We start from the raw sequence: 16,643 nt of genomic DNA, 5'->3' as shown, positions 1-16,643 counted from the left end.
TTGTTTGAGGAATGACATCCTTGTATTTTTAAAATCTTAAAATTGTAAGAATGAAAAGGGAAACTGGGAGCCCCAGGTTTTTGAGGTTCTGAAAAAGAACTGTGCAATTAATCAACAGAGCAAGGAAACATGCAACTAATTTGGCAGAACTAATAAGTGAAAGTTCAGAAATGCAATTCCAGTTGCAACAGAGAGTGTAGTTGCAGGCTAGAATTGATAGGGATCACCCATAAAATTGAGACTTTTCTTTTACCTTGCATGATAGATATATTACAAGAGTCTCCACAGATCTGAGACTTAAATTCAAACCTTTGACTTTATGCTGCATTGAAAGTTGTTTGACATGAAAGAGAAAATCATGCTTCTTAGAGGAAGTTTGTACAAGATGGAGTATGTGAAAGTTAAATTTGAGATCAGTGGTGGTAGTGGGGCTAAGGATATTAATAGATGAAGAACAGCTGAAAATTGAATTATCGGAAGTGATGATTAGCTAGCTGTTAGACTTGCTTGACACACAAGTAAACTGGGGTAGATTTTTAGTGTGCTACCTGGTTGTAAAATTGTCATTGAGGGTTGGTCACCCATCACAGAAATGGCCTGATTTTCATTTACAAGGTTATAAAAATGGTGTGCTTTCTATAATAGGTGGCAGTTTTCCAGTCAGGTGACATGTTAAAAATGCACCCCAATATGATTTTAAACAATTGATAGAAACAATATTCATCGAAGAGTGTAGAGGAACTTTGATCCACTTGTTGGACAATGAGAAGAATTGTGATTGTATGTTCTGAGGGTATGTCTTTGGAATGAAATTGACACTACAGTTATCAGCAAATGAGTAAACTGAGCTGAATAATGAATGAAGGAAGGGATTAATATGAAATTGGAGCACAATGACAGAGAGGGCAGTCCTAAGATAATGGAAAGTGAACCAGTAGAGGCAGTGGCATAATGGTACTGTCACTCACTAGTATTCCAGAGTATCCCCAGGGTAATGCTCTGGAGACTGGGGTTTGAATCCCACCACAGCAGATGGTGAAATTTGAATTCAATAAAAAAAAACTGGAATTAATACTTTCTGTAATTCAGTATTGAACGTTTATTTTCTATGATTATTTAATTCATTTGTTTATCTCTTCATAGCCCCAAGCCTGACACTGTTCAAACTTTGGACCAAGATGCACCAGAGATTGCACAGATGGTAAATGTAATTTTTGGCTGTTTGATTTTTATTCCACATTTGATAGTAGTTGCTCCTTGATTTGTCTGGCAAACCAAGTAATTCAGTAAGATAAAAGCAAAATACTGTGGATGCTGGAAGTCTGAAACAACAACAGAAAATGCTGGAAAAACTCAGCAGGTCTAGCAGCATCTGTGGAAAGAGAAACAGAGTTAATGTTTAGAGTCCATATGACCCTTCTTCAGAGCTAAAGGGAGGTAGAAATATGCTGAAATTTATACTGTTTAAGAGGGGGTGGAGCAGGTGAAGCAGGATAGAAGGACAGCGATAGGTGGGAACAAAGGAGAGATTGACAAAGATTTCATGAACTCAAGGACAAAGGGAGTGTTAATGGAAGTGGTAAGGGCTAAAAAAGATGCTGATAGTGACATTAAGGTAAGAAAGCAGAATGTGATAATAGCAGAACAAGGGTAAGCACCTTGTGAAAAAACAACATGGAACAATTAACAGATGGCCCGTTTGGGGATGGGGTGGGGAGAGGGGGTCTGTGGTGGGGGAAATGGGATAAAAGGGATATAAAAAAGGGGATAAAACAATGAATATATAAATAAAAATAAAGGTGTGTGTATAAAAAATAAAAATGAATGTAGAGAAAAGGGATTAACAAAGGGGTGAGGATAGAGACGAGAATTCATGGTCTGAAGTTGTTGCACTCAATGTTAAGTCTGGAAGGCTGTAAAGTGCCTAATCGGAAGATGAGGTGATGTTCCTCCAGTTTGTGTTGGGCTTCACTGGAACGTTGCAGCAGGCCATGGATAGACATGTGGCCATGAGAGCAGGATGGTATGTTGAAATGGCAAGCGACAGGAAAGTCTGGGTCATGCTTGTGGCATGTTCCGCAAAGCGGTCACCCAGTCTGTTTTTGGTCTCCTCTACAATGGGAAGACCATATTGGGAGCAGCAAATACAGTAGACTAAATTGAAGGAGGTGCAAGTGAAGTGTTGCTTTACCTGAAAGGAGTGTTTGGGCCCTTGGATGGTGAGGAGGGAGGAGATAAAGGGGCAGTTGTTGCACCTTCTGTGATTGCATGGGGAGGTGCCGTGGGAAGGGGATGAGATGTTGGGGATGATGGAGGACCAGCATGTCCTGGAGGGAACGGCCCCTTTGGAATGCTGAGGGGAAGATGTGTTTGGTGGTGGCATCATGCTGGAGATGGCAGAAATGGTGAAGGATGATCCTTTGAATGCGGAGGCTGGTGGAATGAAAAGTGAGGACTAAGGAGACCCTATCATGGTTCTAGGAGGGAGGGGAAGGTGTGAGGGCAGAGGCACAGGAGATGGGTTGGACACAGTTGAGGGCCCTGCCAACCATACTGGGGGGAAACCTCAGTTAAGAAAGAAGGAAGATATGTCAGAAGTGCCGTTTGGAAAGTTACATCATAAAAGATACGAGTACATCTGTAGGCAAGTTTCACCGCACTGTAAAATTGCTCCAAAATTTCATGAGTTAATTTGTGTTACTGAAAAAGATTTCACCCAGATAAGCTATAGATTTGTTGACTAGCAGCTCGACACTGGGCATCCATGAGGTCCTGTGGGCCATCAACAGGAGCAGAAATGTATTCAGCCACTATAACCTCATGGCTCAGGATGTTCTTCACTCTACCATTAACATCAAGTGAGGTGACCAACCCTGGTTCAATGAGGAATGAAGGAAAGCATGACAAGAACTCTGTCTCACAAAAGCAGTGGAGTTTAACTCAACAACAGACATACCTAAAAACAAGTTGCCACCCTGGTTGTTGGGGTGAAATTGAAACACCTCGGAGTCTCAGATTCAGTTTTCAATTGTTTATTCAAGCGAACACAGGGAGAGCTGTCTCACAGACTAGTCAAGCAACAGCCTGACGTAGTCATCCTCACAGAATCATATCTTGCGGATAATGTCCCAGACATCGCCATTGCTGTCCGATTGGCAGGACAGACTGAGGTGGTGGCACAGTGGTATACAGCCGGGAGGGAGTTTCCCTGGGAGTGCTCAACATCGACTCCGGACCCCATGAAGTCTCATAGCATCAGGTCAAATATCGGCAAGGAAAACTCCTGCTGATTACCACATACTTCCCTCGCTCAGCTGATGAATCACTTCTCCTCCATGTTGAACATCACTTGGCGGAAACACTCAGGGTGGCAAGGGCACAGAATGTACTCTGGGTGAGGGACTTCAATGCCTATCATCAAAAGTGGCTCAGTAGCACCACTATTGACAGGGTTGGCCTAGTCCTAAATGACATAGCTGCTAGACTGGGTCTGCGGCAGGTGGTGAGGCAACTAACAAGGGGGAAAAACATATTCATCCTCACCAACCTGCCTGCTGCAGATGCGTCTGTTCATGACAGTATTGGTAAGAGTGACCACCACACAGTCTTTGGAGATAAGTCCCACCTTCACACTGGGGATACTCCCCATTGTGTTGTGTGGCACTACCACTGTGCTAAGTATTTGCAACTGTCTTCAGCTGGATGTGCCAAGTTGTTGATTGATCTCAGCCTCCTCTTGAGGTCTCCAGTATCACAGATAGCAACTCGATTAATTTCAGGTGATATCAAGAAACAGTTGAGCACTTGAGATACAGCAAAGGCCCTGACAACACCTCTGTAGTGGTGCTGAAGACTTGTGTTCCAGAAGTAGCCGTGCCCTGAGCCAAGCTGTTCCTGTTTAGCTGGAATACTGACATCTAACCGACAATGTGGGAAATTGTGCGGGACAAATCCAATCCAGCTAATTACTGTCCATTCATCTACTCTCAATCATCAGCAAAATGATAGAAGGTGTCGTCGACAGTGACATCAAGAGGCACTTAATCACTAAAAACCTGCTGATTGATGCTCAGTTTGGGTTCCACAAGGACCATTTGGTTCGAGTCCTCACTACTGCCTTGATCCAAACATGGACAAAAGAGCTAAATTCCAGAGATGAGGTGAGAGTGACTGCCCTTGACATCAGTCACTTGTCGAGTGCGGAATAAAGGAGCCCTAGTAATCATTTGTCAAGTGTGGAATAAAGGAGCCCTAGTAAAATTGAAGTGAATGGGAATCCTGGCTGCAGCTGTATCTAGCACAAAGTAAGTTGGTTGTTGGAGGCCAATTACCTCAGTCCCAGAATATGGCTGCAGAAGTTCCTCGGGGAAATATTCTAAACTCAACCACCTTCAGCTACTTCATCAGCGACCTTCCATCCATCATTAGGTCAGAAATGAAGATATTCACTGATGTTTGCACAGTGTTCAGTACCATTCATAACTCCTTATATAAATGGAGCAGTCTGTACCCACATGCAGCAAGACCTGGGGAACATTTAGGCTTGGACTGATAAATGGCTAGTAATATTAGTGCCACAAAAGTGTAACATGTTTCTCAAAAAAGAGGAGGAGAAATTCATTGGCGCAGCACATTCTTCATAGCCCACACGAATGGTGCAGGTAGCGGCCTATGGCACTGCCTGCCCCTGGGAACTGATGTAAATCTGCACACTACACAAATGAATTTCTCCCCCAAAATGTCTCTCTCACAACAAAATCATCCAGCATTTAAACTTTTAACTGTTAAGGCATCTCTTGTGAAAGCATTTTAAAATTGGTTATATTTTCATGCAAATCAGAGAGAAACTACTGAAGATGTTCCTGAGGAAAAAGATCAGACACCCACTATGAAACCTCCTCCATCACCAAGTATTGTTGGAGATGTTTCAGATGATATACAAAGAAACATGGTAAAAGTCTTTTTTTTTTAGTATCTTTAGTATTTTTATTGTTCTGTGGATTGTCCTTGAAAGGTCATGAAATTGAAGGCAAATTATTTATTTGATTTAAAAACTTGTCTGTCTTGCAGGAGACAGTGTAGGGATAAGAAACATGTTTTGTAATTGGCAGATTGTGACTCGTGGTGTCCTGCAGCAATCTGTGTTGGGGCCTCAACTATGAACCATATTTGTCAATGACTTAAATGATGGAGTAGAAAGTCAAATATCTAAAATTCCTTTGGTCACCATTCCCAACACTGCTTACTATCCAGTTATTTTTCATCCTGTTAAATCTTTTGGAATGTTTTATTTTGTTTGAGGTGCTATGAAAGTGCAATTTGTTAGAGAAGTGGAATTTCACTTACAACAAAAATATCCAGTATTAAAGTTTTACCTGTTTGGATATTGCTAACATAATCGTCTGACAATTGTTTGCATTTCATACAAATCAGAGAGAAGCTGATGTGGCTGAGCAAGGGGATCGGATACCCACTTCAGAACCTCCTACATCACCAGAGTTACTTGGAGCTGTTGTAGGGGATACAGAAACAAATATGGTACATGTCTTTTTTTTAGTGCTTTTAATACTTTGTTATTCTGTGAAATGTAGTTTATTTAATGTATTTTAGGCGGTGTTGTTGGAAGCAGAAAATTACAAAGATATACTGAGAGATTAAATGAATCAGCAAAACTGTGGCAAACAGATTTCAATGTAAACAAACATGAGGTCATCCACTCTGAACCTGAAGAGGATAGAACAATGTACTTTCTAAATGGTGAAAAGCTATAAACAGTGGAGCAAAGGGATTTATGCAGTTACGAAGATCATTAAAATGCCAAGAACAGAAACAGAAAGGCAAATGGGATGCTGGCTTTATATTCAAAGGACGAGAGAACAAGCCAATGAAAGCCATGCTTCTGCTGTACAAAGCCCTGGTTAGACCACACCTGGAGTACTGTGTACAATTCCAGGCACCCCACCTTTGGAACATATTTATTGGCCTTGGAGGAAATGCAGTGTAGATTTACTAGAATGATACCTGGATCCCAAAAGTTAAAAAAAACTAACGTTGTACTCCCTGACATTTAGAAGGGAATGGGTGATTTGATCAAAATTTCTAAGATATTAGGGGAGCAAAGACAGAGAAACCACTTCTGTAGCTTGGGGAGTCAGGACTAAGTGACATAGTTTAAAATTTAGAGCCAGATCTTTTGGGAGTGAAATTAGGAAACATTGTGGCACACAAAGACTGGTAGATATTTGAAACTCTCTTCCTCAAATAGCAATTGATGCTAGATCAATGGTTAATCTTAAATATGAAATTTATACATTTTTGTTAACAAAGGTATTAAAGGATGTAGGGCAAAGGCACATATATTGAGTTAAGGTCGCAATTCAGCCATGTTCTTTCTGAATGGTGGTGGAACAGGGCTGAGGTGCTAAATGGCCTATCCCTGATCCTATATTTCTAATTTATAAAGTTTAAAATTAGAAAAAAAGAGGCTCCTCAATCCTCTATCGGTGTTGTCTTGTGACTGTTTAAAGTGAGAGACGCTTGTGCAACTCTGCTTTCTGTCGCTGAATTATACATTTTTTTGCAAATTGGTGTCTCATAACTGTCTCCTTTACAATAATGATGGATTTTATTTTGGTGATTTACTAATAATAGAGTTTTATTTAAGCTAAAGGCTTGCAAATTATTAAATAACACAATCCTCCATGGCCCAGTTGGCAAGTGGAATTTTAGGTGTGATAATGCATTGTGTAGAGCAGTCTCAGGCAGCTGATCACACTGTGATTGTGGTCATTTACCTTTATCTCTTTGGTGGAATTGTTTTCATAAATTGCAAAACTATAACAGTTTTCTACCATTCCATTTTATTTTAATTTTCCAATATCCAAACTCATCAATCTCCTTCATTGTTGTCCTCGTTTACAAGTGCCTTATGGTATTGCCACTGTGTAACTTTTTAACCTGTTTTAGTTCCACATTTCAATACATGCCCTCTGCCTTTATGACTCTAACTTCCTTTGCATCCTCCTTCCCTCAACTGACAATTAGAGGCAAAACTTTAGCCTTTTTGATCCCAATCCTGAATCAGTCTCTCTAAATCTCTCTATCTTGCTATTTCTCTTCCTTCCTTAAAACCTACCTCCTTGGGTTTTGCTTTTAGTAACCATACCTCTAACACTGCCCGATATCCAGTTATTTTTTAACCTTATGAAGCTTTTTGTGATGATTTATTTTGGTCAAAGTGCAATGAAAGTGTGACTTATTGTTAAAAAAGGAGTCTCATTTACAGCAAAAAAAATCAAACGTTAGAATTTTGCTGTGTTTATTTGTGTCACAATGCTGCAGTGTCAGTGTCAGCCTACGACTGTTTAAGTTGAGAGATACTTTTAAGTGCAATTGTGCTTTATGTCTCTGAATTATGCATGCTTTACAAGCTGGTGTCTTATAACTGTCTCCTTTACAATTATGATGAACTTTATTTTGGAGCTTTATTTATGATGGAGTGTTTTATTTAAGCTAAAGGCTTACAAATTATTAAATAAGCAATATTGTTTATCTAATAGTTATTCCAGCATTAAACACAAGTTACCTGGAAGTGACGGGTACATATATATTTTTCCCCATGAACCTGTTAAAAATTTAAGAGAAATAAAAAAACTCCTTCAAATATTTATGTGGGGCTCAAAACCATGACCCAGGAATTAAGAGTCACATTATCTACCAACTGAGCTAGGCAGGCTGTATAGGAAATCCTTGCTCTTGTTTAAATGTGTGCAGCCTTTTAATAAAGCAGGAAAGGTGACACTGGGTCTAAAGGCAGCTCAAGAAGTGACCGCTCTTAAATATTTCTGTGCAGGTGGCAGTGATGCTAAGATTTCTTTAGATGGCCCGAGAGGCAACTCTCAGTGGCAGTCCATATAACCATTCCTGTAACTCCTGCTGTCTGCCGACTAGAAAGATGTCGGGAACAGTTGCTCATGCATCTGATCAGGAGCTGCTACCAGAATTGATGAGGCAATTAAACATCAAGTGCACAAGGCATTGTGGTGCATCCATTTGATCAGCTCCTATGTGTGGTGCTTGGGTTCTTGAAAGCAAGCAGTGCTACCTGTCTCATGTCATTAGGATTGTGGGAAATGAACAATGAACAAGCAATCAGACATGATAATCACCAACACCTTCTAGTGGAAGTGTTATGTGTGGATTATGGATTCTCTACTTGCCTTTCACTCACTTGTTTAAAATCTTTTCTCCCACCATATTGTGTCCTTCCCCAGCAAGTTTTATGTGTATCTTCAGCAAATGTTTCTCCTGTTCTTGACACTTTTCCAGCCAGTTTAAAGCTTTACTTATTTGGACAACTATAGCCCAATCATCTGACTATTGTTTGTATTTTCATGCAAATTAGGAAGAAGCTCATGTCACTGTACAAGGAGATCAGATACCCATTCCAGAACATTCCCTGTCACCACAATTAGGTGAAGATCATCTTGGGGATTCAGAAGGAAATATGGTAACTGTCTTTTTTTAATACTTTTAAAACGTTATTGTTCTGTGAAATGTAATTTAGGGTATTTTAAGCAGTGTAGATGGAAGCAGAAAATTACAAAGATATTTTGATAGATTAAGTGAACAGGCAAAACTGAGGCAAATGGATTTCAACACAGATAAACATGAGGTTATCCACTTTGAACCTGAAAAGGATAGAACAACAGACTTTCTAAATGGTGAAAAGCTTGAAATAGTGGAGGAGTAAAGAAATTTGTGGGTCCATGTACAAAGATTGTTAAAATGCTATGAACAGGTATGGAAAATAATCAAAGGGCAAATCAATGCTGACCTTACATATCTAGAGGTTTAGCATAAGGAAGTAGAAGTCATGCTTCTGCTATACAAAGCCTTGGTTGGAGCATATCTGGAGTACTGTGTTCAGTTCCAGACACCAAACCTTGCGATTATATATTAGCCTTGAAGGGAGTGCAGAGTAGATTTACCAGAATGATACCTGGACTCCAAAAGTTAAAAAAAATAAGGTTAAAATTCCTGGCATTCAGAAGGGTAGGATTGATTTGATCAAAATTTCCAAGAAATTAAGGGGAGCGGAAAGAGAGAAATTATTTCCGCTGGTTGGAGACTATAGGACAAATTGTCTAAATTTAGGAGCCAGATCTTTCAGGAATGAAATTAGGAGACATTACTGTGCACAAAGGCTTTAGAAATTTGAAACTCTCTTCCTTAAATGGCAATTGATGCCAGATCTCACTTGCAACAAAGAGAAAATCCAGCATTAAAAGGGAGAAGCTGATGTGGTTGAGCAAGGAGATTGGCACCCACTTTAGAACCTCCCATATCACCAGGTGAAGATATTCTAGGTGACGTAGAAGAAGATATGGTAAATGTCTTGTTTTTTAATACTCTTAATATTTTATTGTTGTGAATGTATTTTGAAACATATAATATTAGAATTTTTAAATCTCCCCATCCTCAATGGCCTACTTTGTAACAAGCAAAACAGGAAGATACCAGCAATGCTGGTCTGAGGTAGCAGGTCTCAATTGGGCAGCGGTAGGAGATCTACAGTTAACCTCATGCCATTGGTGTAGAAAGGGGAATAATTAGCCAGGATTCCTACTTTTGATCATTATCCGATGAGCTCTACTGAAAATTGTACAAATGTAAATTTTGGCTGAGTATGGAATCAGATTCAACTTCGATTACTTCCTTCCCTGCCCTCCAACAAAGTTATATTTCCAGCTTACAATAATCCTGTAGGCTGGTACCTCATACATCCAGACTGGTCACTTAAGCAAAGTGGTGAAGGGTTGCTGTTGTCTTTGGAATGTTATCCCAACAGTGTGCAGCACCTTCAGGCAAAATGTGAAGAAAGTTGGTGCAACTTATTATATAAATTAAAAAACACCTATTAGGGTTTTCTATTCCTCCAATAATTTTCTTAAATTTCAGCTTATGTATTTTCTTTTCATCATTAAAACAGTTACCTTGATCTTCATAGGGATTTATAGTGACATTAAATATATAGACTGATTGCAGCTTAGAATACTAATACACCACAGCATTGTACCATTGCATGGCATTGTGTATTTTTGACTGGAAATTTCTCAGGCTTTGTCTCGATCTGCCACTTTACCTTTATTTGACGTGTGGCAGATGTGTAAATGGGGTTTCGGTCAAGTTTAAAATGGTGAAACAGGAAGCAGCCCTGAAGAACTTCCTGGACTTTACCTTTTCACAGTATATGGGCAACATTGGAAATGTAGCCTTTATTACCTGTCCCTCATTACTGTGTGATGATAGTGTGAGGTGATTGTAATTCCAGGGTGAATTCTCAAACATGATTCTGACTAGGTGAAGAGAGGGGAGACATAGCCCTACAGGATGTGGTGTGGAATGAGGAAGAATGGAAATATAAATTTAAAATGGTGATAAACCTACACATAATGAAGATAAATAGATAATAAATGAGTGTTGTATCTTTGGGTCACTTATACCCTAGATATTTTTGACTTCTATGTTTAAAACTACTCTCCTTAGGCGAGCCCAAGCTCATTACATCCTCATTAGTAATTTTACTTTCTCTGATATTGAAGTAAATTTGACATGCATACAAAAATAAACACTTTATAGTCCATTTACTCTTTTAAGATGACTTACACTTTTTTTTTTGTTCATTCATGGGATGTGGGCATCACCGACTAGGACTGCATTTATTGCCCATCCCTAATTGCTCTTGAGAAGGTGGTGGTGAGCTGTCTCCTTGAACTACTGCAGTCTATGTGGTATAGGTACATGCACAGTGCTGTTAGGGAGGATTTTGACCCAGTGATTGAAGGAATGGCAATATATTTGCATGTCAGGATGATGTGTGGCTTGGAGGGAATTTCCAGGTGGTGGTGGTTCCCATGCACCTGCAGCCTTTATCTTTCTAGATGGTAGCTGTCATGGGTTTTGAAGGTGCTGTCTAAGGAGCCTTGGTAAGTTCCTGTAGTGCATCTTGTAGATGGTACACACTGCTGCCATTGTGCGTTGGTGGTCGAGAGGGTGAATGTTTGTGGATGGGCCCCATCAAGCGGGCTGCTTTGCCCTGGATGGTGTCATGCTTCTTGAGTATTGTTGGAGCTGCACTCGCCCAGGCATGTGGAGAGTATTCCATCACACTCCTGACTTATGCCTTGTAGATGGCAGAAAGGCTCTGGGGAGTCAGGAGGTGAATTAGTCATCACAGAATTCCTAGCCTCTGACCTGCTCTTGTAACCACAGTATTTATATGGCTAGTCCAGTTCAGTTTCTGGTCAATGGTAACCCCCAGGATGTTGATAATGGGGGATTCAGTGATAGCAGTGCGATTGAATGCCAAGGGGCAATGGTTAGATTCTCTCTTGTTGGAGATGGTCACTGTCTGGCACTTGTGTGGCATGAATGTTATTTGGCGTTTGTCAGCCCAAGTCTGGATATTGTCCAGGTCTTGCTGCATTTGGACTTGGACTGTTCAGTATCTGGTGAATTGTGAATGGTGCAGAACATTGTACAATCATCAGTGAACATCTCCACTTCTGACCTTATGATAGAAGGATGGTCATTGATGAAGCAGCTGAAGATGGTTGGGCTTTGGACAGTACCCCGAGGAGCTCCTGCGGTGATGTCCTGGAACTGAGAACTGAGATGATTGATCTCCAACAAGCACAACCATCTTTCTCTGTGCTAGGTATGACTCCAACCAGCGGAGAGTTTTGCCCCCGATTCCCATTGACCCCAGTTTTGCTAGGGCTCCTTGACGCCACACTCGGTCAAATGCTGCCTTGATGTCAAGGGCGGTCACAACTACTCGGTCAGTCTGGGTATCTGCTTATCTTGAAAAGGTGGCAAAATGGCATTAGGCCAAACCTAGTTTTAAGATTTAACCACCAAACAAATTCATAGAATTACAGAATAGCACAGCACAGAAGGAAGCTATTTGGCCCATCAAGTCTTCACTGGCTTATCCCCACTCCTTGGCTCTTTCCCCTTTGAAAATCTCTTTGCAGCCAATCAGAATTTAAATAAATGTTATTTATTTTCAAAAAGGTGTGTGTGTGTCCAGCTCTCTGTTGCTTTGTATGGTATGGCCAATGTGTGCTCTGCCCGAACACAGGTCCTTGACTCGTTGTTTGCTGATGCTTCATTCTGAGCCGTTTTTCATGGCAGTTTTTGTTGTCAGTAGCAGTTTGTCATTGCATTCCACTCAGTATGGCTAATACCAAGCGAAATATCAGACCAAAAATGGTTCATTTTCATCACAATGAATGTAAATTGCATCTGCAGACCTCAGTGGAGATTCTGGAATCCTGTTCTGTAATCAAACCAGAAAAAAACATGTTTGAGCAGTGGGGGTAGACCACCTTTCCAGCCCACCAATAGCTTATCCCAATAGATGCCCTGGCTAGCTCTTGTCAGAGCAAGTTGAAGTGCTAAAACTCCACACTATGCACTGGAAGGGCACTGGTTTGGTTCTGGAGTCTCAATTTCAGAAAGGTCATCATGAAGCATAACACATAATAAATTTTGAGTACTTTCTGACAATAGGAAAAGTTGTGGCCATTTGTGTTCATCTCCAGCAGTGCGAGTTGCATAGATGAAGGACTGGCAGCAAGTTGTGGTCCTTCATCTCACTCATGAATGATACAAAACAGAACAGAGAAACCAAAGAGAAAGGATTGAAAATAACTTAGAAAAATGTCACAATTACAAGTCCACAGTTGTGAGTTATTAACTAGCATAGTATCTGTAGTAAAGTGTTTTATATTTGTTGTACTTTTATGCAAATCAGGAGGCAGCTACTGTAGGTCCAGCTGAGGAAGTGAAAGCTCTCACTTTACCAGAATTGATTCAATATATCTCAGAAAACACAGAAGCAGGAATACAAATGATACATTTTCCTTAATATTTTAAAGTATTTTGTTTTATGGATAGTTTTTGTAATTTGTAATATTTACCATTTAATATTCCAAAGAAAAGCTACAATGTCTGCACCTAATTCCTGCATAGTGCCTGTGTGTGGATTTCAGATTAGGATGACACTCAACTTTCATTACATAAAGTCCACCTGAAAGAATTGCTTACAAAATGAACAAAGGACCCCCTCCTCCTTATCCCTTGAGTAGTTTTTCTATTTTCTTGAGATAGCCCATTGGAGTCCTGAAAAGTTGTTCATCTGGAGAAAACCTGACTATAAGTCTCAGTATAAACTAAGGTTGAAACTCTATAGAGCTCACAAAAGCGCCAAAATTCTCTGTTGAGGAAAGATAGATTTGGGCTGACATTCATACTTGAGAATTTGTTGAACCTGTTCCAGAGGAAACACTAATGAATGTTTATCATATTTTCCATTCTGTGGGGTCATTTTATGATCATTTTTATTGTTAAATGTTAGGGAAGTGTTTTCTGAAAGATGAAGAAATATTTTTCAAATGATTCTCCATGGGTTAGCATTACTGTTAAAATAGTGGATAAAGCCGATTATCATTCAAGTTTTCTTTGACCTATTAATAGAATTATACTGCAGGCCAAAAATGTAATCAGTTATAACATTAATCTTAATTATCAATCATTTAATTGTTGGAAATTAGGCTGACTTTATATTTATTTTAACCATGTAACGTTGATCACAGATGATCGCAGATGAGTTTGCATCGGGCATGATAGTATCCTCACCAGAGTCTCCAGCTGATGCTCAAGAACTGAAAACTGAAATGAGCAGGCCATCCACACAAAGCAGTACTGAAGAACTCTCTATAACAGGACTGCCGGATTTGGGTAAATCCTCCAACAATAGCAATGATGATTTGATTTACCAGATGATTTTGGGATGTTTGGCCTGCAAAAGTAGACCACTTGTATGTAAAAATCAGTAGTGAGATCATAGTAATCTTTACTTGGGGATTTAGCTCACAGGCTGTTTCTTAATTATAAAATCACTTTTCCTGTGAGTAGGACTGAATTTTAAAAAAATATATAAGTACTTGATTAGAATTAATCAACATTTTGCTATAATCACTATTTGCAGAAACATCAATTTGTTACTGCTCGATATAATCTTCATTGTGTTTCAATAAATCTATAGAATAGTTAAAGCAGAGAAGAAGGCTGTTTGGTCTGTCATGACAATGCCAGTTCTTTGCAAGAGCCACTCAGCTGGTCCCACTCTCCTCCCTTTCGCTAAGTTTCAACAATTATTTTTCTCTTCAGGAGCTTATCCAATTCTTTTTTGAAAGCCTCAGTTGAATCTGCCACCACGACACTCTCAGGCAGTGCATCTCAGATTCTAATCACTCACTGCACAAAAAAGTTTTTCCTCATGTTGTCATTGTTTCTCTTGCCAATCATCTTAAATCAGTGCCTTCTGGTTCTCAACCCTTTTGCCAATGGGAACAGTTTTTCTCTATCTACTCTTTGTTAACCTCTCATGATTTGAAAACTTCTAACAAATCTCCTGCCAACTTTCTCTTTTCCAAGAACAACTCCAGTATCTCCAAGCTACTCATATAACTGAAGTCCCTCATCCCTGGAACCATTCTTGTAAATTTAATAGAATTTTATTCAACAAAAAAATCACATTGAAATGTTTGTACGTTGCCTGCAGAATATTTTATCTCTTGCAAAGCTTATTTTGATAGTATATAGTTAGAATACTATGCTAATAGTAGTGTATTACAGATTTTATTTTGTGTGTTTCAACAACACCTTGCATTAATGTAGTGCATTTAATAAAGAAAAACATCTCAAAAGTGCTTCACAGAGGTGTAATCACACAAAAATGGACATCAATAAGCAGGAAATATTAGAAGATGTGACCAAAAGCTTGGTCTGCGAGGTGGGTTTTAAAGTTGTTTTTAAAGAGGAGAGGCAGTGGGTTTGAAGAGGGAATTGCCTCAAATATCACCACACATGACCTAGATGGCTGAAAGCGCAATACATTATTGTTGGGGTGAAGGGAGAGCAGGATACACAAATGGTCAGAGTCAGAGGAACTGACCATTCTGAGAACTGGGGCTGGTTGGTTGTATGACTTGAAGAGGTCACAGAGATAGGAAGGGTTGATGTCTTAAAGGATTTATACACAGATTTAAGAATATTAAATTGGTGGAATTGGAGTATCATTAGCTAATGTAGGTCAGCAAGGGCAGCAGGATGGGTGAGCATGACAGTGCAGGATAAGATACAGGCAACAGAACTATGCTTTAGCTGACGTTTACAGAGCGTAGAGGAGGGAAGCCAAACAGTAGAACATTAAAATGATCGAATCTTGAGTTGACAAAGGCATTGACCTTCATCAGCAGGCCATCTAAGGCAGGCAAAGATATTGCAGTTACTCATGGGACAATAGAATATAATGTTCCTAGGCTTGTAATACAGCACATTCTCAACATGTTACCAGGAACAGCATGTTGGGAGATCGAATAGTTTTTTTGTGGCATTTTAAGTTAAAGGCACATTATTGTGCTAAAATTACTTCATAGTTACCATTGTTTTCTGTCTTTCAGGAGAAATGATAATTATTTTCCCTCTTTCCCTAGGCTTGCAACTAGAATGTCCTAAAAGCACCCCCATTGAGCGCGAGTCAGACGAAGAATCAGATATGGATGACGAACACACAGAATTGGTTGTGCTTGACCCAGATCATGTAAGAGATGTTTTAGTATTAAATCTTTTATCAAAGCTTGAAGGTCATTATTTTCAAAATCAATACACGTTTGCACTTTAAATTTCAATACTGATATATATTTTAGTAGCAAAACCAATCAGAATTAAACAATTCTGAAGACTGTTGACATGACTTTTATAAACAAAATGTTGCTAGTCGTTGGTATTAGGTTTGGACTGTTCAATAAATTCTAAGATAATAAATAGTTGGGTATAATTCTGAGGTAGTACATTAAACAAAGAGTTTCAACACAGGTTGTAAGCGGTTTGTAACAGTCATCTAAACTCTGAAATAAGATTCTAATCTTTAAATTACCTTCTATCATCAGCCGTTGTTAGTAATTTTTGTGGTTGAGGACTTATTTTTTTTTACTGCAGTAGCAGCTGTCATTGTGGATATGATGTGTGTGCACACTTTAGATCTGAGATGAGTAATGATAAAGATTGTTGATTATGACATCAGTATTGCGGACTTAATACTAATTTTTCACAAAATCTTTGCCATATTATTGATTCATGAATTAAAACATTAAATTGATTACAAAATTCACGATTACATACATTTGTTACACTTGTGATTGTGACTGTATTGTGTTATAAGGACAATACCTTTCCAGTTGCTAGTTCTCTCAATTGACTTTTTTTTCATCATTTGTGATGTTTGCTGAAGACAACAGAAAATGGTGTAAAACCTCTCCAGATGTGAATTCATGAGGTATTGCTCCAGCAATATCACAAATGGTAAAATGGAGACAATAGGATGCACTCCTCATTTAAAAAATATTGTGATGTCACATCAGGGAAGAGGATTTCTATACAAAATCTCTGTTTGTCTTTAACCAGCAGTTATATAGCATAAGCCATTTAGTCAGATATAATAGCTATGAGTGTAGGTAACTCCCATAATATATGATCTATTATGAACAATTCAATTCAATACATTTACATTT

The 16,643-nt window shown here is 39.2% G+C and overlaps 1 protein-coding gene across 2 annotated transcripts in view; it reads left to right on the top strand.

Moving 5' to 3' along the window:
- The window catches only part of ccdc40 (coiled-coil domain containing 40), a 75,964-nt gene that overhangs the window by 1,823 nt on the left and 57,498 nt on the right, over positions 1-16,643 (top strand). Inside the window, exons 2-7 of one of the 2 annotated variants that reach the window (XM_041217080.1) lie at positions 1,144-1,201; positions 4,841-4,951; positions 5,434-5,538; positions 8,405-8,509; positions 13,662-13,806; positions 15,567-15,673. In XM_041217080.1, coding sequence (XP_041073014.1) covers positions 1,144-1,201; positions 4,841-4,951; positions 5,434-5,538; positions 8,405-8,509; positions 13,662-13,806; positions 15,567-15,673 — 631 coding nt within the window. The remainder of the gene's footprint in view (positions 1-1,143; positions 1,202-4,840; positions 4,952-5,433; positions 5,539-8,404; positions 8,510-13,661; positions 13,807-15,566; positions 15,674-16,643) is intronic. The other variant, XM_041217081.1, reaches the window with a different exon arrangement.

This window comes from Carcharodon carcharias, chromosome 22, assembly GCF_017639515.1.
Source record: "Carcharodon carcharias isolate sCarCar2 chromosome 22, sCarCar2.pri, whole genome shotgun sequence".
Classification (NCBI taxonomy): Eukaryota; Metazoa; Chordata; class Chondrichthyes; order Lamniformes; family Lamnidae; genus Carcharodon; species Carcharodon carcharias.
Note: the sequence above shows the minus strand (reverse complement) of the source record. Positions and strands in the feature narration are given on the sequence as shown.